The following is a 21,268-nucleotide window of genomic DNA, read 5'->3' as shown; positions in this document are numbered from 1 at the left end:
AGGAGACAGACCTAACCAGTCCTCCTGAAAAAGAATTCAAAATAAAAATCATGAACATGCTGACAGAGATGCAGAGAAAAATGCAAGAGCAATGGGATGAGATGCAGAGAAAAATGCAAGAGCAGTGGGATGAAGTCCGGAAGGAGATCACAGATGTCAGGAAAGAGATCACAGAAGTGAAACAATCCCTGGAAGGATTTATAAGCAGAATGGATAAGATGCAAGAGGCCATTGAAGGAATAGAAGCCAGAGAACAGGAACGTATAGAAGCTGACATAGAGAGAGATGAAAGGATCTCCAGGAATGAAACAACACTAAGAGAAATATGTGACCAATACAAAAGGAAAAACATTCGTATTATAGGGATACCAGAAGAGGAAGAAAGAGGAAAAGGGATAGAAAGTGTCTTTGAAGAAATAATTGCTGAAAACTTCCCCAAACTGGGGGAGGAAATAATCGAACAGACCATGGAATTATACAGAACCCCCAACAGAAAGGATCCAAGGAGGACAACACCAAGACACATAATAATTAAAATGGCAAGGATCAAGGACAAGGAAAGAGTTTTAAAGGCAGCTAGAGAGAAAAAGGTCACCTATAAAGGAAAACCAATCAGGCTAACATCAGACTTCTCAACAGAAACCCTACAGGCCAGAAGAGAATGGCATGATATACTTAATGCAATGAAAGAGAAGGGCCTTGAACCAAGGATACTGTATCCAGCACGACTATCATTTAAATATGATGGTGGGATCAAACAATTCCCAGACAAGCAAAAGCTGAGGGAATTTGCTTCCCACAAACCACCTCTACAGGGCATCCTACAGGGACTGCTCTAGATGGGAGCACCCCTAAAAAGAGCACAGAACAAAACACACAACATATGAAGAATGGAGGAGGAGGAATAAGAAGGGAGAGAAGAAAAGAATCTCCAGACAGTGTATATAACAGCTCAATAAGTGAGCTAAGTTAGGCAGTAAGATACTAAAGAAGCTAACCTTGAACCTTTGGTAACCACGAATCTAAAGCCTGCAATGGCAATAAGTACATATCTTTCAATAGTCACCCTAAATGTAAATGGACTTAATGCACCAATCAAAAGACATAGAGTAATAGAATGGATAAAAAAGCAAGACCCATCTATATGCTGCTTACAAGAAACTCACCTTAAACCCAAAGATAAGCATAGACTAAAAGTCAAGGGATGGAAAAACATATTTCAGGCAAACAACAGTGAGAAGAAAGCAGGGGTTGCAGTACTAATATCAGACAAAATAGACTTCAAAACAAAGAAAGTAACAAGAGATAAAGAAGGCCACTACATAATGATAAAGGGCTCAGTCCAACAAGAGGATATAACCATTCTAAATATATATGCACCCAATACAGGAGCACCAGCATATGTGAAGCAAATACTAACAGAACTAAAGAGGGAAATAGACTGCAATGCATTCATTGTAGGAGACTTCAACACACCACTCACCCCAAAGGATAGATCCACCGGGCAGAAAATAAGTAAAGACACACAGGCACTGAACAACACACTAGAACAGATGGACCTAATAGACATCTATAGAACTTTACATCCAAAAGCAACAGGATATACATTCTTCTCAAGTGCACATGGAACATTCTCCAGAATAGACCACATACTAGCTCACAAAAAGAGCCTCAGTAAATTCCACAATATTGAAATTCTACCAACCAATTTTTCAGACCACAAAGGTATGAAAGTAGAAATAAATTCTACAAAGAAAACAAAAAGGCTCACAAACACATGGAGGCTTAACAACATGCTACTAAATAATCAATGGATCAATGAACAAATCAAAATAGAGATCAAGGAATATATAGAAACAAATGACAACAACAACACTAAGCCCCAACTTCTGTGGGATGCAGCGAAAGCAGTCTTAAGAGGAAAGTATATAGCAATCCAGGCACACTTGAAGAAGGAAGAACAATCCCAAATGAATAGTCTAACATCACAACTATTAAAACTGGAAAAAGAAGAACAAATGAGGCCTAAAGTCAGCAGAAGGAGGGACATAATAAAGATCAGAGAAGAAATAAACAAAATTGAGAAGAATAAAACAATAGCAAAAATCAACGAAACCAAGAGCTGGTTCTTTGAGAAAATAAACAAAATAGATAAGCCTCTAGCCCAACTTATTAAGAGAAAAAGAGAGTCAACACAAATCAACATAATCAGAAATGAGAATGGAAAAATCACGACAGACTCCACAGAAATACAAAGAATTATTAAAGACTACTATGAAAACCTATATGCCAACAAGCTGGAAAACCTAGAAGAAATGGACAACTTCCTAGAAAAATACAACCTCCCAAGACTGACCAAGGAAGAAACACAAAAGTTAAACAAACCAATTACAAGCAAAGAAATTGAAACAGTAATCAAAAAACTACCCAAGAACAAAACCCCGGGGCCGGACGGATTTACCTCGGAATTTTATCAGACACACAGAGAAGACATAATACCCATTCTCCTTAAAGTGTTCCACAAAATAGAAGAAGAGGGAATACTCCCAAACTCATTCTATGAAGCCAACATCACCCTAATACCAAAACCAGGAAAAGACCCCACCAAAAAAGAAAATTACAGACCAATATCCCTGATGAATGTAGATGCAAAAATACTCAATAAAATATTAGCAAACAGAATTCAACAGTATATCAAAAGGATCATACACCATGACCAAGTGGGGTTCATCCCAGGGATGCAAGGATGGTACAACATTCGAAAATCCATCAACATCATCCACCACATCAACAAAAAGAAAGACAAAAACCACATGATCATCTCCATAGATGCTGAAAAAGCATTTGACAAAATTCAACATCCATTCATGATAAAAACTCTCAGCAAAATGGGAATAGAGGGCAAGTACCTCAACATAATAAAGGCCATATATGATAAACCCACAGCCAGCATTATACTGAACAGCGAGAAGCTGAAAGCATTTCCACTGAGATCGGGAACCAGACAGGGATGCCCACTCTCCCCACTGTTATTTAACATAGTACTGGAGGTCCTAGCCACGGCAATCAGACAAAATAAAGAAATACAAGGAATCCAGATTGGTAAAGAAGAAGTTAAACTGTCACTATTTGCAGATGATATGATACTGTACATAAAAAACCCTAAAGACTCCACTCCAAAACTACTAGAACTGATATCGGAATACAGCAAAGTTGCAGGATACAAAATCAACACACAGAAATCTGTAGCTTTCCTATACACTAACAACGAATCAATAGAAAGAGAAATCAGGAAAACAATTCCATTCACCATTGCATCAAAAAGAATAAAATACCTAGGAATAAACCTAACCAAGGAAGTGAAAGACTTATACTCTGAAAACTACAAGTCACTCTTAAGAGAAATTAAAGGGGACACTAATAAATGGAAACTCATCCCATGCTCATGGCTAGGAAGAATTAATATCGTCAAAATGGCCATCCTGCCGAAAGCAATATACAAATTTGATGCAATCCCTCTCAAATTACCAGCAACATTCTTCAATGAGTTGGAACAAATAATTCAAAAATTCATATGGAAACACCAAAGACCCCGAATAGCCAAAGCAATCCTGAAAAAGAAGAATAAAGTAGGGGGGATCTCACTCCCCAACTTCAAGCTCTACTACAAAGCCATAGTAATCAAGACAATTTGGTACTGGCACAAGAACAGAGCCACAGACCAGTGGAACAGATTAGAGACCCCAGAAATTAACCCAAACATATATGGTCAATTAATATTTGATAAAGGAGCCATGGACATACAATGGCAAAATGACAGTCTCTTCAACAGATGGTGCTGGCAAAACTGGACAGCTACATGTAGGAGAATGAAACTGGACCATTGTCTAACCCCATATACAAAGGTAAACTCAAAATGGATCAAAGACCTGAATGTAAGTCACGAAACCATTAAACTCTTGGAAAAAAACATAGGCAAAAACCTCTTAGACATAAACATGAGTGATCTCTTCTTGAACATATCTCCCCGGGCAAGGAAAACAACAGCAAAAATGAGCAAGTGGGACTACATTAAGCTGAAAAGCTTCTGTACAGCGAAAGACACCATCAATAGAACAAAAAGGAACCCTACAGTATGGGAGAATATATTTGAAAATGACAGATCTGATAAAGGCTTGACGTCCAGAATATATAAAGAACTCACACGCCTCAACAAACAAAAAACAAATAACCCAATTAAAAAATGGGCAGAGGAACTGAACAGACAGTTCTCCAAAAAAGAAATACAGATGGCCAAGAGACACATGAAAAGATGCTCCACATCGCTAATTATCAGAGAAATGCAAATTAAAACTACAATGAGGTATCACCTCACACCAGTAAGGATAGCTGCCATCCAAAAGACAAACAACAACAAATGTTGGCGAGGCTGTGGAGAAAGGGGAACCCTCCTACACTGCTGGTGGGAATGTAAATTAGTTCAACCATTGTGGAAAGCAGTATGGAGGTGCATCAAAATGCTCAAAACAGACCTACCATTTGACCCAGGAATTCCACTCCTAGGAATTTACCCTAAGAACGCAGCAATCAAGTTTGAGAAAGACAGATGCACTCCTATGTTTACCGCAGCACTATTTACAATAGCCAAGAATTGGAAGCAACCTAAATGTCCATCGGTAGATGAATGGATAAAGAAGATGTGGTACATATACACAATGGAATACTACTCAGCAATAAGAAGTGGAAAAATCCAACCATTTGCAGCAACATGGATGGAGCTGGAGAGTATTATGCTCAGTGAAATAAGCCAAGCGGAGAAAGAGAAATACCAAATGATTTCACTCATCTGAGGAGTATAGGAACAAAGGAAAAACTGAAGGACCAAAACAGCAGCAGAATTACAGAACCCAAAAATGGACTAACAGGTACCAAAGGGAAAGGAACTGGGGAGGATGGGTGGGCAGGGAGGGATAAGGGGGGGGAAGAAGAAGGGGGGTATTAAGATTAGCATGCATGGGGGGGAGGGAGAAAGGGGAGGGTGGGCTGCACAACACAGAGAGGACAAGTAGTGACTCTACCACATTTTGCTAAGCTGATGGACAGTAACCGTAATGTGGTTGTTAGGGGGGACCTGATATAGGGGAGAGCATAGTAAACATAGTATTCTTCAGGTAAGTGTAGATTAAAAAGTTAAAAAAAAAAAAGAAAGAAAGAAAGAAAAGGGGGATTACTCCTTAACAGGATAAAACTATTGGTAAATCAAAGATCAACGCATGCTTTAAATATCCTTAATGTTGATCACTTAAAGGGTGTCAGATGATCAGCTATGGAGGTACTCTTTTCTGATAATATTCCTTTCTCTTAATTAAAAAAAAAAAAAAAAAGCAGTTACTGTGTGCTGACCTCCAATGAGTTCTGCACAGTGGTATAGAGGGCATGTCAAAGTGTGGGCAAAGGGTCTGTTTGTTTCTACGCAGAAGATCAAGGCCTAGCTTGGATACCCAGAAAATGAACTAAGATACGATATGAGGAGGAGCTTCCGGCATCAGCACTCTCTGGAGGACTCGTGCCGGGGGATGATCATCAAAAAGCCTCCACAGGGATCCGGACGATGCTGCGGTTGTGGCTGCATCCAGCCCACCGTCTCCTGGACTTGCCATAAGAAGGAGGAGGGAGATGTCTAGGCTGGCATGTGCATAAGTGAGACAATGAATTTGACCGGATCTGTACTGTTGGAACTCAACCAGGAGTTGGGAGGGGTGCAAGTTGTAGCACCCCAAAATCTCATGACTATAGACTATCTATGGTTAAAAGAACATATGGGATGTGAACAGATCCCAGAAATGGGCTGCTTTAATTTGTCTGATGGTTCAAGTACAGTTGGAAAATATCCATCATATCATAGATAAATTTTCACAAATGCCTAGGGTGCCTAAATGGTTTTCTTGGCTTCACTGGAGATGGCTGGTAATTATAGATTTGCTTTGTTTATGTCACCGTATTCCTATTATGTTAATATGTGTGTGCAAATTAGTTAGTAGTTTAAAACCTATACATACTTAAGGTACTATACAAGAAGATATATCAAAGAAATAATCAATCCTCCCAAGTTTCCTTCATATGCTACATCTACAGCTTTTCTTCTTCCTTCCTAATTACAAACCTTAAATAGAATTCGTGCCTCATATCGAATTTACCGAGTATCATAATTCCTCCAGGTGGTAAAGATACCTCGAGACAAGTGCTGGGCATAGAAGCCACAGGGCATAAATCTGCAAAGAAGTAAAAAGCTAACCTTTGCAAACAATATGGCTTCTCTCTCACTTACCAACTTTACATTTCCCTGTATGGCCCTGGAAGATGACTGGTTAGCCAGAGACGGGTAAGATTCCTCAAGGGAATCCTCAAGGGAATTCCTCAAGGGAACCTAAGACAGGCACAGTCGCAGGGGGGCCATCAGGTGAGAATTTGGGGATCAACAGAGGTGAGGCTCAGAACCTCACACCCCCTGCTTTGAGAGAAATCTTCTGCATCCGTGGATGTCTTGCTGCCCTTGTCTAGCCTGGATTAGTACTTAGTCCATAGGCACACACCTGATCATCTGATCATCTACATTTGCCTTCTTACAGCACTAAACTATGTTTTCTACCTTTATCTTGCATCTACCTACCACTTCAGCATTTTATTAAAAATAAAAATAATAATAATAATAATAGGAGAAATGTGGGATCAACATATAAATCAAGTACAAAAATCAAATGAATATTCATATTTGACCTGATGGTTTATAGGTCATATTGCATGATCAAAACCGAAAGTTTCTGTGATGACTGCCCTTGTACTGTTCACCATGTAAGAATTTATTCACTCTGTAAGAATTCGTTCACCATGTAAGAACTTGTTCGTTATGCTTCAGAAGATTGGAGACTGACGCGAATTAGGCTTGAGATGGATTAATGATTGTACATTGAGCATTGACCCCCCTATACTGAATTTTATTGTTGTTAACAACCATTTGATCAATAAATATGAGAGATGCCCTCTCAAAAAAAAAAAAAAAAAATAGTATATCCTATTGTGAAGATGTCTATGACCTAATTAACTACTCACTGATTACTTCCAATCAATGTAACTGTCATTAATAACTTGGAGCATATACTTCTGTGCCTTTTGGGTTATTTATTATGAATTTCTTAAAATAGCAATATTTGATCAAAGGATATGACTATATGGTTCTCAATATATATCATTAAATGGATTTTTTGAATAAAAAATATAATGATTATTAAAAAACAAAACAAAACAAAACAAAACAAAACAAAACAGACAACAGACACCAAATGTTCTGGCTCTTGCTTTGAGAGGCAGGCTCCCGCATGAATCTCTGCTGAGCTGGGGCATTCGTGAGCTATGCAGTTTCTCATGCAACCAGAGGGCATCTTAGGAGTGTTTATAAACTGGGGAAATCTGAGTAAGGTCTGTACTGAGTTAAGAGCATGTGACATCAGTGTCCTGGTTCTGAGGATGTACTGTGGTTATGTGTGGTTATCAGGGGGGAACTGGTGAGGAGGACACGGGACCTCGGGATACTGTCTCGTGACCTCTGGTGAGTCTGAAAATATTTTTTTTTAAAGTATATATATATACACGCATATACACACATATAATTTTGATTTTGGGATATATAAAAACATACATATCTTTTAATATATTTTATACCTTTATATCTCTATGTGTCTTTTTATATTGAAATACGTAAGATGTATATATAAATGACATCTAGAAAACAAGCCTAAGGCTAGCATTTCCACTCATGGCCAGCATTTCCACCTTGGAAACTGAAGATATAACACTAAGGGTAAAATAAGCTCATTAAAGAGTATTACTACTACTACTAGAAACAGAAAATATTTTTGGAAAGGTCAAGAGGGCAGAAGGGGAAGATACTCATTCAGTTCCAGTTAAAATCAGACAGAAATTATTTTAAATATTCAATACATTTTACGTAAGAGGAGACTGGACCCTGATTCAAACACACCAACTCTAAAAAGATATGTTTTTGAGATAATTGTTAAAACAACATGAATGGGGCTCTGATGATACTAAAGAATTATCATTGTCAGGTGCATCAGTAGCATCGTGGCTCTGTAATAAAGGCGGAAAAGTTTTTATCCAGTAAAGTTCCACACTGAGGAACTTTACAGAGGGCAAGATGTAAAGCGGGTTCACTTGAAAATACTCCACAGCAGTGGGGGCGGAGGGGCCGGGACGATGGAATGGCTGCACACTGACCATTGCTGGAGCTGCATGATAAGCACATGGGGCTCATTATCAATTCTCTTGTCTTTTGAGACTATTTTAAAATTTCCATAATAAAAAGCTGGACAGTAAAAGGCAATAGAATAGGAGACTCACCAAGCTGATGGTGACAATCTCGTCGTACGCCAGCGAGGACTCCCCAGCGATCATGCCCGAGCCTTTCAGGTTCTCCACGCCCAGGCCATTGTCCTTCCCAATGATATCCGTGATGACGTACCTTCAAGAACCAAACACGGCCTACAGACCAAGCTCCAGCCCAGAAAGACCCACAGCGGGTGTGTTTCCCCAGGACCCGAGGCAGGAAGGATGGGCAATCAAGCAGCCAGAGGTGAAGTGAAAAGCAGGGGTCTAGGACCCTCACAATAGGCCCTAAAGTTTCTAAAAGGGCAAGTGCAGCATCAATAATTATCACCCTCTAACCAAAGATGTCTCCCTATTTGGAGGCTGTCATAATAAAACATTACCCCTACCCCATATTCCTCCAAAGGTAATCTAGAATAGCGTTTGGTCTATAGAGAGATGAGGATCTATAAGAGGAAGCCACTTAGCTCACAATCCACAATCAAGATTCCACGGCCATGTAAGAGACACTGTACAGGTTAACCCCTGTTAGATTCACAGGACATCTCACACACTGAAGGCTCTGAGAAAGCCTGCAGTAAAGATGCTCATTAGATCTCATTTAACCCAGTGTTTTCCAATTTTACTTGACTGTGGAAATTCTCCCCTCCCCACCAATTACCAACTAACATTCTAGAAAACCCAGCCTGGCAAATTCTGATTTAGTGAACTTCACTAAAAAATAAACCTAAAACATTCCTTGGAAAAGAGAGCAGACAGCCCCTTTGATGTTCTTATGGAGTAGCTTCCTACCCTGCCCACACCTCCCCAGCTTGCCAAATCACCTACCTCAGTGCCAGTTTGGCTAATCTGGTCACCAAATGTGAGTCTGTAGGTCCAAGGACATCGAGCTATCCAATCTAACTCTCCCTATGTGATGTGCTACTTTCGTGAGACTCATGAGTCATTTTGGAATGACAAGGATGGGTTCACTCTGGAGAATGGCCCAGATTCCTAAGCCATCAGTGCCCAGAAGCTCCGAGGCTCCACTGCACAAACACCACCGCCCATTTGAAAATAATCGCCGGGAGGCGAAGAGATGGATTCCCCACCGGTAGCTGAAATGAACCACAGGCGAAGTGAGGGAGCTGCCTGAGGATTTACCTGGATTCTCCCTCCTCCTCGATGTGTTTACAGTGGACAGAGTTCAGGGAGCTGATTTTGGTGTAGTCTTGGGGGGTCAGGTACAAATATTTAAATCCCTTAAAAAAAACATACTCTGGTAAGGCTATGAATCCAGTTTCCTGTGCACAACAGCCAATGTTTTTAAAAAATCATCCACACTGTAGGGGCAGATTTAGTAACAGGCCAACAACGAGGTGTTAATAACACAGTTAACGTGTCTGATGTTGATACCATATTAATAACACGACAAACGGAAGGTCTGCCCTGTGCTAAGTGCTTCCCACTCATCCTCACTCCACCACCTCGCTATTTTCCTGGTCTCTCTGATGCAGTGTTTCTCAATCATCTTTCTATTATCACTCTCCTAAGGAGCCTTTTCTGATATTTTTATTTTCCTTATTGCCAGCTCCCCAACAATGAAATTTTATTATAAATATATTGTTCATGTACTATGTGTATGGCTGTATATGTATATATGGGTGTGTATGTATACAAATATATGCGTATGCTTTTTACATGAAAAAAAAATTTGCCCCTTCTCGTGGCGATGTTATCCTCCCCTTGAGAATGCATGCTCTGGCTGCAAAGAATGACCCTGTGCCCTGCACATGCACATCACAAAATGCATGTTTTTCTTTCATTTGGCCTTTTATTGCAGCCAGATGATTTTGAAGAACTCTCTGAAGCCAGAGTCTATGTCTTCTTTATCTCTATGGTCTCAGGGCACACTGCACCCAGGAGAGGCGCAGTATATACCAGCTCAGTGTTTACAATTTCTCTTCATTATCATTCCAAGGAAAACACAATCCTAGTGGAGTGAGTCACACCGCTGCCCCAGCTTCGTCACGCACCTTGTAGGGGTCTGCTGGGTCCACCCAAGCCACCTGGAACATGTGTTTGATTTCCTCCGCAAGGCCAATACGGGCCCCACTGTTGGCTGCAATGTAGATTTTGGGGATACCCTCCGCCCGGGCCATCTCAGACGCCCGCAGGTACAGAAAGTCTTCTCCCAGGCCGAAGGATCCAATGTGGAAGGTGATGTCATTGCTGATGACAATTATGTCCCGCCCTTCTGGATACTCTGGGGTCTTAAGTCTCATTTTGAAGGCCACCATGCCCACCTGGCGAGGAAATGAATGAATGAACAAGGAGAACGGACTTGTTTCTTCAGGGGGACATTTTCTGAATGGGCAACTCCAACCCTGGGCTGGGGTCTGCGGAGTTCTTACCTCGTTTCCTCCAGGAAGTCGATTCATCTCCACCAGCTGGCCCTGAGGGTCCAGCACCAGTTCAGTGTATGTCAGGATGTCTTTGGGGTACTTGTCTGGAGAGCCCCATAGTTTAAAGAGAGCCTGGGGGAAGAGAGAAAAGAGAAGCACCTCAAGTCATCGGCAGGGATGCACAATTTCCTTTTTTAATCATGAACTATTTCAAGCACACAGAAAAACATGAATAAAAAAATAAAGACCCAAGTACCTATCTCATACTTTTCCCAAATCATAATTTTTCCATAGTTGCTTAAGACTTTTTTTTAAAAGAATGAGAATGAAACTTGATTACTGTCTAACTCTATACACAAAAATAAACTCGAAATGGATCAAAGACCTGAATGTAAGTCATGAAACCATTAAACTCTTAGAAGAAAACGTAGGCAAAATCCTCTAGAATATAAACACGAGCAACTTTTTCATGAGCATATCTCCCCAGGCAAGGGAAACAAAAGAAAAAATGAACAAGTGGGACTATATCAAACTAAAAAGCTTCTGTACAGCAAAGGACACCATCAGTAGAACAAAAGGGCATCCTACAGTATGGGAGAATATATTCATAAATGATAAATGATAAGGGGTTAAAGAAATTCAGATGGCCAACAGGCACATGAAAAGATGCTCCACATTGCTAATCATCAAATAAATGCAAATTAAGACCACAATGAGATATCACCTCACACCAATTAGGATGGCCACCATCCAAAAGACAAACAACAACAAATGCTGGCAAGGATGTGCAGAAAGGGGAACCCTCCTACACTGCTGGTGGGAATCTAAATTAGTTTGACCACTGTGGAAAGCAGTACAGAGGTTCCTCCAAAAACTAAAAATAGAAATACCATTTGACCCAGTAATTCCACTTCTAGGAATTTACCCTAAGCATGCAGGAGCCCAGATTCAAAAAGACATATGCATGCATATGTTTATCACAGCACTATTTACAATAGCCAAGAAATGGAAGCAACCCATGTGTCCACCAGTAGATGAATGGATAAAGATGTGGTACATATACACAATGGAATATTATTCAGTCATAAGAAGAAAACAAATCCTACCATTGCAACAACATGGATGGAGCTAGAGGGTATTAATGCTCAGTGAAATAAGCCAGGCAGAGAAAGACAAGTATCAAATGATTTCCCTCATCTGTGGAGTATAAGAACAAAGAAAAACTGAAGGAACAAAACAGCAGCAGAATCACAGAACCCAAGAATGGACTAACAGTTACCAAAGGGAAAGGGACTGGGGTGGATGCGTGGGAAGGGAGGGAGAAGGGGAAAAGGGGGCATTACGATTAGCACACATAATGCGGGGGTTAGGGGGCACGGGGAAGGCTGTACAGCACAGAGGAGACAAGTAGTGACTCTATAGCATCTTACTATGCTGATGGACAGTGACTGTAATGGGGTATGTGGTGGGGACTTGCTAATGGGGGGAATCTAGTAACCACAGTGTTGCTCATGTGACTGTATATTAATGATACAAAAAAAATTAAATGACTCATGATACCAAACAAACAAAAAGAATCTATCCCTTTGTTTTTTCTACTCTCTAAAGAATTTGTATATAAAGCGAATTATCTGTTCCTTGAAGGTTTGACAGAAATTATAAAACCACCTGGGCCCAATTTTAAGATAAATTTCTTTGAACTATTAATTCAATTTCATTAATGCTAGCAATCTATTTAGATTTTCTATTTTTTCTTAGTTTGGATAAGATATATTTTTCTTAGAAATTTTCATGTTTTCAAATTTATGGTTGCCCATAGTAGTTTCTTTATCTAAAAGGAACAAGAAAGGAGATGGATTTGCTCCTGATTTGTCTCTTATCCTATGGTCCTTGAGGTCTGAAGCAAAAGGATATAGATAATGACATTCTTAATGATAAATGTTTCCACTTATTAAGCACCTACTGAATACTTTACATATATGTCTCATAACTTCGTGAGATAGGTCCTATTAATATCCTGATTTTACAGAGGAGGAAACTGGCCCAGAGAGGTGAAGGAACTTGCCGAAGGGCACACAGGAAGCAAAGGAAAGGACAAATCTAGGATTCAAGTCCAGGCCTGAGTGACTCTATGTAGCAGCGTTTTCTACTATTCTGCATATCCTATGCCTGGAGTGAGCTAATGTTTTCCTGCCTGCAGGAGAAGGTCCGAGACTTTCAGTTTCATGAACATCATTCACAAGGCAATGGGAAGGGAGGTAAACAGACATCCATGTCACCAATGCCAGCATTAGCATGCTCAGTCTCTTTGAAAGGCCCCACATAAAAAAAATAAAGACATGGAAAAATTAAAGGAAATACACTAAAATGATATTATATTCATCAATGATGGATAAATTATATATGGGTGAAATTTTATTTGCTTATTCCTATTTTTCTGTGTTCTCCAATAGTTTAATAATCAGAAAGACATTATCTTTTAAAAGTAGACTAAACATTCCTCAGAAGCAGTGACTCCACCTTCTTCCTCATGATCTGTTCATCTTTAAAAGGGTCACTAGCAAGTAGTGGGCACCGAAGAAATGAGTATTAAAAATAAGAAATGAGACGAGAAGGAAACATATCAAAATGTTAAGCAATCTGTCTTTAGGACATGGAACTATGAGTCACTTTTTTCCTTCTTTCCACTCTTTTATTTTCTGCACTTTCTAATTACTTTCGGGATGACATTAGGTCTATTTTAGAAAACAATACTGTGAGGTCATCCCCAATTTAATTTCTTTTTAACTTCATGAAGGCCTCGTTCTTCAGCCAGGGGTTTTCAGGAGAGTAACTAACGACAGGTGGACGTGCGGATGGAGTCCCTAAGGGGACCTGGGGTGGTGCCACCCCAGAGCTGTAGGACTTGCCTGCCTGAACATCTCTGGGAAGTCATACACGTAGGTGGTTCCCAGGGACTGGGCCTGGAAGCGCTTGGCCTGAAGCAGATCCTTGGTGACATACGGAGTGTTGATCAGCATCCCGTGCTGGGGTCCCTGTTTGTTGCCAAAGGAGTGAAACAGGATCTGGGCCAAGAAGAAAGAGAAACAGTGAGGGAGGCACATCTCAGAGAACCATGCTCCTGCCCAATTTATTTCTACCCAGTCCTCGACAGAAACACAGGGGGAGGAAGCAAAGCCTGTCATGCCAAGTGACAGAGGGTGTCTGCAGGGAGAGCTCCACTTCTCTGCCACTGTGGGCAACCAGAACAAGGAGCAACAGCGGGAGGTGTGGGAACAGCTCCAAAAATGTAATTATCATAATATTATACATGCACAACACCCACCTACACAAGAGTGCATAAAAACTAGTGAAATCTGAATAAAGTCTGTACTTGATTTAACAGTACTGTAGCAATGTCAATTTCCTGTTTTGACAGGGTCCTACGGTTATGCAAGGATGTTCTCATCGGGAGAACTTGAGTAAAGGGTACATAGGAACTCTATACTATTATTTTCCCCCTCTGTGCTACTTTTACAACAACTTCTTGAGTATCTTTAATTATTTTGAAATAAAGTTTTATATATATATATATATATATAAAACATTATATAATGTAATCATATAGGCAGTCAATAGGGTATCTAATTCACTTTACAAATGTGTTTTAAAACATGGTTGGGGGAAATATCCGTATTTCTCTGAGTGAGCTAATCTGGCAGCTCATTTATAGTCAACGAGGTACTCCACATCTTAACCTAAATATGGTCCTAGAATGGATTAAACTTTGGATTTATTCTCCTTCCCAGGAATGAACAACTGGGATTCAGAAGCTAACATGTTCAGCAAACACTCTGAGAGCTACCGCAATCCAGCACGGCATTGACGGCAGTCACCAAATGTCATTTTAACCTACATCTTGGTCTCCCCAATGACTGGCCTCTGCTTTGACTCGGCTCTCCGTGGCCCCGCCCAACCTTACGTTTCCAGATCTGGGGTCAGTGACTTCCTTGTAGAGGCTGATGTCCAGGTAGTAGCCTGACTCGTTGGTGATGAACAGGCGGATGGGAAAAGCCCTGCCGGTGGTGGTCTGTCGGATGTTGATCTTGACCTCAGCCTGTAGCACACGGAGTTTCCACAGCCGGCTGCCGTAGCGCATAACCATGGAGCGCACAGACTCCTCGATCTGCCCCAAATCACAGCAATTCCAATTTGAGAGTCCATCCCACACATGTTTATAATAGTTATAACACTGTTTATAATAGTTATAACACTGATGATTTTAGGATAAGATATCTTGAATGCAAAACGCCTGGACTTAGTAGCCAATAACTATGAGCTAATAGTAACCAAAGGCACTTTTCTAAGGATTTAAAGTGTGTTATCTTATTTCACTGTTGTAATTATTCCGAAAGATTGGCTTTTTTGTCCCTCCTTGCCAGATGGGGAAACTGAGGCTGTAAGGCACAGGGCTGGTGCTCCTTTGTTACACCATCTTTATCTACATCATTTATCTCAAGCCTTTCCATTTTCTTTTCTGTTCACTATGTGGATTGGTACAGTCAGGGCATCAGCATGGGCCTCTGCACCCCACAGATGCCAAGTAGCTGTCCCAGGACTTTTTTCATTCCAAAATCACCACCATAAACTCTGCCTGCTCATGAAGATCCATAGAGTGGAAAAGAGTTCTCTTCCCCGACTGCCCCCACATGCAGTCCCCAACAGAGCCTGGGGCTGGGGACAAAAGTTTGTCTTGCAAGATATTTCGGACATGTGTTGTCCTAAAAGTGAAGCATGCCCATGGAGGGTGAACATCAGGACAGGGATAAACCCAAGGGCACTGACTAAAATAAAATATGGCTCTAGAATGAAATGACACAAGGTTTGTTCTTCACCCACAGCAACTGAGGCTCAAGCATGCACAAAAACATCCTGGAACTCAGGTCTTGAGTGCCAAGAGATGACACCTAAGAGTGGCAAAGCATGGAGAGCCAGAGGTCCTGGGGAGTGGGTTCCAGAGCCCGGCGAGAGCCCCCGAGGTGAGACCTTGGAGGGGTCCATGATGACGGTGGGCACAAAGTTGAGGAAGATGTGGTTGCAGTCCGTGCGCACAGCCGTGTTGTTGAACGCCACCTCCAGCTCGTCCATGGCCTCCAGAAGCAGACGCTCACCCTCGTTCTGTAGGTACTCAAAGGAGGCTTCCTGCCAAAGCAGAGGGGTAGGCACTAAGGCAAGGGCAGGGGGCTTGAAACGAGGCCTCAGAGAGGCAGGGGGAGAGGAACGTGTTCCCTTTCCCCAGGAAGTTCGCCTGGGGAGAACGGCAGGGCCCTGGCTCCACGGTGAAGGGCTGCCAAGGGCTGCCTTGTGTATCTGCTATGTCTTTCACCGTCTGGATCCTGATGCTTTGGCTTTGGGGGCCTTGCTGACCTTGGAAGGCCTGCCCCCACCAGGACCACTCATTTCTAGAGATGGCAAACAATGTACCCCTGAGCACAAGCCTAGTCACTATCCGCCTGCTCGACTCACCCCAGGCCCAGCTACCAGACACCTAGAAACAGTCCCTGTGCCCCAAAGCCCATGAAAATTATTCAAATTAGCCAATTCTAAGCATGCTTACCTTGCCTCACCTGTTCCTTCCTGCAGAAACCATAATAAAGGCTCTTGCTCATGTTTCCCCCTCTGCCCCACCTCCTGACCGACCCTGGTGCTCCCCAACGTGGCCCCCTAGTGTGGCACACACACTCCTCTTGGGAATCTGTGAGTAACAATCTTTTTAGTGGCAGCTGTCTCCTGATCCATTGGCTTTACTGCACCTGAACAATACCAAAACCTATTCAAATATCTAGTGGACTGAAACAGCAAGAATCTGAGATTAGGTCAACGTGCATCAAGAGAGGACTAGTAAAACGAACGATCACACACACACACACACACACACACACACACACACACACACGGCACATCCATGCAAGGAAACGGATCATCTTCATTAGCATGGAAAGAATTCTAAAACTCAAAAAGCAACAGTCTTCAAATGATCAGTCCACCCCAAGCTCCCATCTGTAACATCACACCTACAATTTTATGTATGGAATTATGACTAAAAAGGGGGTCACCAACAGGACTGACCCACATGGCAGGATTCTGGGTCCTTCTCCTTGATTTTTAAAAGTGGTTTTCAGTATTACTTGAAATGTTCACAATATAATCAAGGAAAACTTTTGTAAGTGCAAGAAACAATGAAAAATGATCATGTACTCAAAAAGTAAATATGAGAAATGCCCTGAATAAACCAGTATCTTTCTATTCTCTCAATTCTTTCCTTATGCAGAGAGATCCACACAAAACATGGAAAGAGACCCGCAGGGCACCAGCCGACACAAAAATAGGCCATTTTGCTATCTGCCTGCCCCAAGGCCAGAGCGTCACAGCTGCAGGCTCTGTGTACTCAGGGCACCGCATGGTCCCCAGCATGCAGCTCAGAACAGGAACCCAATGAAGGGAAGGCCAGCACATGAGTGACAAACTCAGAGGGAGAAAGAAACCCTCCAGGACGCTTTACCTTAGTGATCAGGTCCGAGTGCCTGATGATGGCACGGATGAAGAACCTGTGATCTGTCACTTCTGTGCCTTCTTGGACTCTGGCAGCGCCCAGGTAAAGGTGCATCTTGTGGTTGGCACAGGGCACGGCAGTGAGATCAAAGTTGCGCATCCGGCTGAGCTCCAGCTGGAAGGCCAGGGCGGGCTCCAAATGACGGTAAATGCGATCTTCGGCAAACTGCAGGCCGTCCGGGGAGAGCAGACACACAGACACGGAATTTGACAATGGGGTCCCCTGACTGGTCTGCACCCTGTACCAGTCACTGTAAGCAACCCCCAGGGCTCACGAGATCTGGGATTTTGCACAGGTCCGGAGGAAGCCATGAGCACTGCAAGTCTGGTGTGCTGGCCTTTGCCACAGCTGCCAGGTGAGCCTGGCTAGTCCGCAGCACCCACCGGCACACCCGGGCTACTCTCCAACTGTCACAGCACAGAGCATTTCTCAGCAAGTCGCTAAACCCTGGTTTCTTTGGGGAAACTGGTCCCCAAAGGGAAGCAACTCACAGTGCTGGAAACAACTGGAGAGAAGATAAAGAACCTAAAGAAAAGCTGGGTCTTAACTAAGGCTTTGGATAAATTAAAATACAAAATACTGAACTGGGGGGAGTCTTGAATCTTCGCTAGGGGCAAGCCCACCTATTCTAGAGCAGGGGTCAGCCAGGTTTTTCTTACAGGGCCAGAGAGGGAAGGTGTTGGGCTCATGGGCCATTAAGTGTGTCACTACTACTTGATTCTGCCGACGGAGCGAGAAAGCCACAGTTGGTAAGACGCCATCAACTGGGTGTGGCCATGTTCCAATCAACAGGAGGCCGGCCTGTAAGCCATGGCTTGCCAACCACTGCTCTAAAAGAACATAAGACAGAGAGGTTGGGAAAACTGGCCTGGGTACACCAGCAGCCACAAAAATTATCCACATGAAAGAGAAGCTTAGAGAAGGCTGGCAGGTGGGAAGCACAAGGTCTGAGCGCCACATCGAAACACAGGGCTCTCACCGGAACCATAAGCCCAGAGGAAGCCTGGAGTCTATACAAAAGTTGCATATTTCAGAATATGGGGACAATTAGGAATGGAGACTATATTCCTCCTGAATATCAAAGGTGCCAGGAAGACAGAACAATGTCATTCCCTTTCATCATACCTCGTCTCTTGCTCTGAATGTGAAAAACTTGGGAAATTCTTTCTGCAAAAAGAAATCCATACAAAAGGCGATTAAATCAAGCCAGACTGATATGAACGTGTGTATACTTGTTTGGCGATTTTAAACCACGACCCAAGCCACTTCTAGCATGAATCACTGGGGAGGCTGTCTCTTCCCCCTCAGAGATCGATCTCACCCACCCCATCTACAGAGTCTGGAACAGAAAAGGCACACGCGGACACACGGAGGAGCGGACTGACCTCTTGGGCAATCAGGAACGTGATTCTTCGCAGCCCATAATCCACAAGGATGTTTTTCTGCATTAAAAAAACCAAACACACCGTGCAACAGTATTCAGCCACAAAAAGCAATGATGCGCCGGTACACGTCACCACATGGATGAACCTGAAGATGTGATGCTGAGTGAAAGGCAGACAGAACACTGCATACTGTCTGGTTCCATTTATGTGGAATGTCCAGAATAGGAAAATCCATGGAGATAAAAGGAAGATCGGTGGTTGCTGAGGGCCGGGGGAAGGGTGTGGGGTTGAGGGGAAATGGGAGTGTTCACTAATGCGTACAGGGTCTTTTTTGGTGGGGAGGTTGGGAGGTGAAAATGTTCTAAAATATAATTATCGTGATCACCCACACTGCAGGATTCCTCACGGCTCACACCTTCCATGGGTGGTTCTGGCATCCCTCCCACCGCCCTCTCAGGTAAATGACACCAAGTACCCAAATGCCAGTAGATTTGGTTTGGGGGGAAGGCAAACTCTCCACCAGCTTGAAGGTCACCTTATCTATGCCAGGGAATGCCAAGCTGAAAATCCAGGAAGGACGTCAGCTCTGTCAAGAAAAACCAGGCTGGAGGGAAACAGGCCGATATTTTCATCACGTGGCTGGATGATGGTGGGGTGGTGGGTTTGGTTTTAAAACTTACTTTTCAGATACGTCTGCACCCTAAGTATTTTCTACAATGAACATCATTACGTTTGTTGATTAATCACATAAAAGCTGAATGAATCACCAACGATAATGTCCCTGAGCTTTCATGGCAGTATCCTCAACACAGCATCATTTGCCCAACATTTCCTGCCTAGGAAATGTCAGGCCAGGTCCCCTGAGGGATGTCAAGTCAGAGTAGGTAAGAGGTGTCCTGCTCACCAGGATAATACAGAGAATACAACACATAAATAGAAAAAGAAACTAAAAAGCAAAGTCTTCTTGGAGACAAAGTCAGGAGGGTCAAGAACTAACAGCAAGATAGCATGGCTGGCAGATCTGATTAATTTATGATAATCTAAATGTATAATTTATTAAGAATCTCAGCATCTCATTTTACAGATGGGGAAAGTAGGGATCTGCTCCCCACGCTTGCCACGCTGCTCCACATCTGTCTGCAGCTGAGGTCCTCAAGTGCATGTAGCAGCTGTCCCTACCACCAGGGCAAGAATATATGCCAATGGCTTCCATGTATTTATAAAACCACCTGCGGCTATTTACATACGTGGCTGTCAGTGTAAGTAATCATCTGAAAATTACGAGTTTTCTGGGTTATCTCAACAAAAACATCCCCCTAAATACAAAACTACCTATGGTATGTGTCTTCTGTCTAAGTGGTGTATGTACTGTGTTACTTCATCATTGCAACATCCTCGGAGAGAGACATGCCAGCCCGGTGTTACTGGGGAAGAAGCTAAGACCTGCCATGTCCAGCCACCGCTGCCCACAGTCTCCGGCCCCAAGGAGGGGGAAGACTCGGCTGGGGCCAAGTCTCTGGCTCTAAAGCACCTAGCAGGACTTGGACGCATGGGACGCCTCACTGAGACAGCCCCTCCCCCTCCTGCAGGGACCCAGGCACAGAGGCATGCCCAGCATACCTTGGACTGTGCAAACGTCCGGAAAATCGGCACCAGCTCCTCATCCTCCAGGTGGTCGGCGCACTGGATAGCCACGTTTAGGATGTGGATTGGCTCCTCTCTGAGGCTCTGGGAGAGCAAAACAGGGTGGGTGGTGGAAGGGCCTGGGGCCCCACCCCGCCCCCTCCTCAGCCTGCTCCCCACTCGGACACTTACTGTGCTGTCGTCCTCAGAGTACAGGGACGCGTGGGCCTTGCTGAAGAGGGGGATGTCCCTGGGCATGTTGGCGAAGCAGGAGATGACTTCGTCAAAGTTCCTAGGAGCGTGGGAAAGAGAGGGAAGGCTGAGGGGCCACTGCACGCGTGGCCACAGATCAGACCCTCCTCTTTCCCACCACCACGCTGTGAGCTCAGCCAACTCCGTGCAGCCTGCTCAGTTCCGAGGCGCCGCCAATTGGGTCTTTCCCAAAAGCGAAGAATGAACCTATGTGAGCTGAGATTGGGCAGGGATGTCCACCATTCTGGGGCATCAGCTGGGCTCCTGTCCACAGCTGGGAGGCCCTCCCAACCCCACCTCACCTCTCCGAGTCAACTAAGGAGAATACAAGTAATCGCTACACCTCCTGAGACTGCTGTGAAGACACAACAAAATAATCCAGGCACAATGCATCCCACAGAGGAACGGGTTGGAAAAAGGGCGATAATATTAGGACTGACAGCTAACATCCAATGAGCATATTATTTAGATATTAACTATACTTTAAATACAATGTTGAATATATACTATCTTGTTTAATTTTCATGGTGATCCTATGAAATACGTCCTTCTCTTATTTGCATTACACAGGTGGGAAAACTACAGAACCGAGAGGTTAAATAATTTGCTCCTGCTTAAAGTTAGGAAGCTCA

At 43.0% G+C, this 21,268-nt stretch overlaps 1 protein-coding gene across 3 annotated transcripts in view; it reads right to left on the bottom strand.

The window, feature by feature from the left end:
• Nucleotides 1-21,268, bottom strand: part of ACACB (acetyl-CoA carboxylase beta) — a 98,241-nt gene that overhangs the window by 13,819 nt on the left and 63,154 nt on the right. For all 3 annotated transcript variants that reach the window (XM_017664895.3, XM_017664893.3, XM_017664896.3), the window contains 12 exons: nucleotides 20,577-20,676; nucleotides 20,382-20,489; nucleotides 18,762-18,818; nucleotides 18,502-18,543; nucleotides 17,326-17,541; nucleotides 15,810-15,965; nucleotides 14,746-14,949; nucleotides 13,694-13,849; nucleotides 10,794-10,916; nucleotides 10,416-10,685; nucleotides 9,544-9,641; nucleotides 8,416-8,536 (listed from right to left, as the gene is read on the bottom strand). In XM_017664895.3, the coding sequence (XP_017520384.3) occupies nucleotides 8,416-8,536; nucleotides 9,544-9,641; nucleotides 10,416-10,685; nucleotides 10,794-10,916; nucleotides 13,694-13,849; nucleotides 14,746-14,949; nucleotides 15,810-15,965; nucleotides 17,326-17,541; nucleotides 18,502-18,543; nucleotides 18,762-18,818; nucleotides 20,382-20,489; nucleotides 20,577-20,676 (1,651 nt within the window). The remainder of the gene's footprint in view (nucleotides 1-8,415; nucleotides 8,537-9,543; nucleotides 9,642-10,415; nucleotides 10,686-10,793; nucleotides 10,917-13,693; nucleotides 13,850-14,745; nucleotides 14,950-15,809; nucleotides 15,966-17,325; nucleotides 17,542-18,501; nucleotides 18,544-18,761; nucleotides 18,819-20,381; nucleotides 20,490-20,576; nucleotides 20,677-21,268) is intronic.

Source organism: Manis javanica, chromosome 15, assembly GCF_040802235.1.
Source record: "Manis javanica isolate MJ-LG chromosome 15, MJ_LKY, whole genome shotgun sequence".
Lineage (NCBI taxonomy): Eukaryota > Metazoa > Chordata > Mammalia > Pholidota > Manidae > Manis > Manis javanica.
The sequence above is the reverse complement of the archived record's forward strand: the minus strand, read 5'-3'. Positions and strand labels throughout refer to the sequence as shown.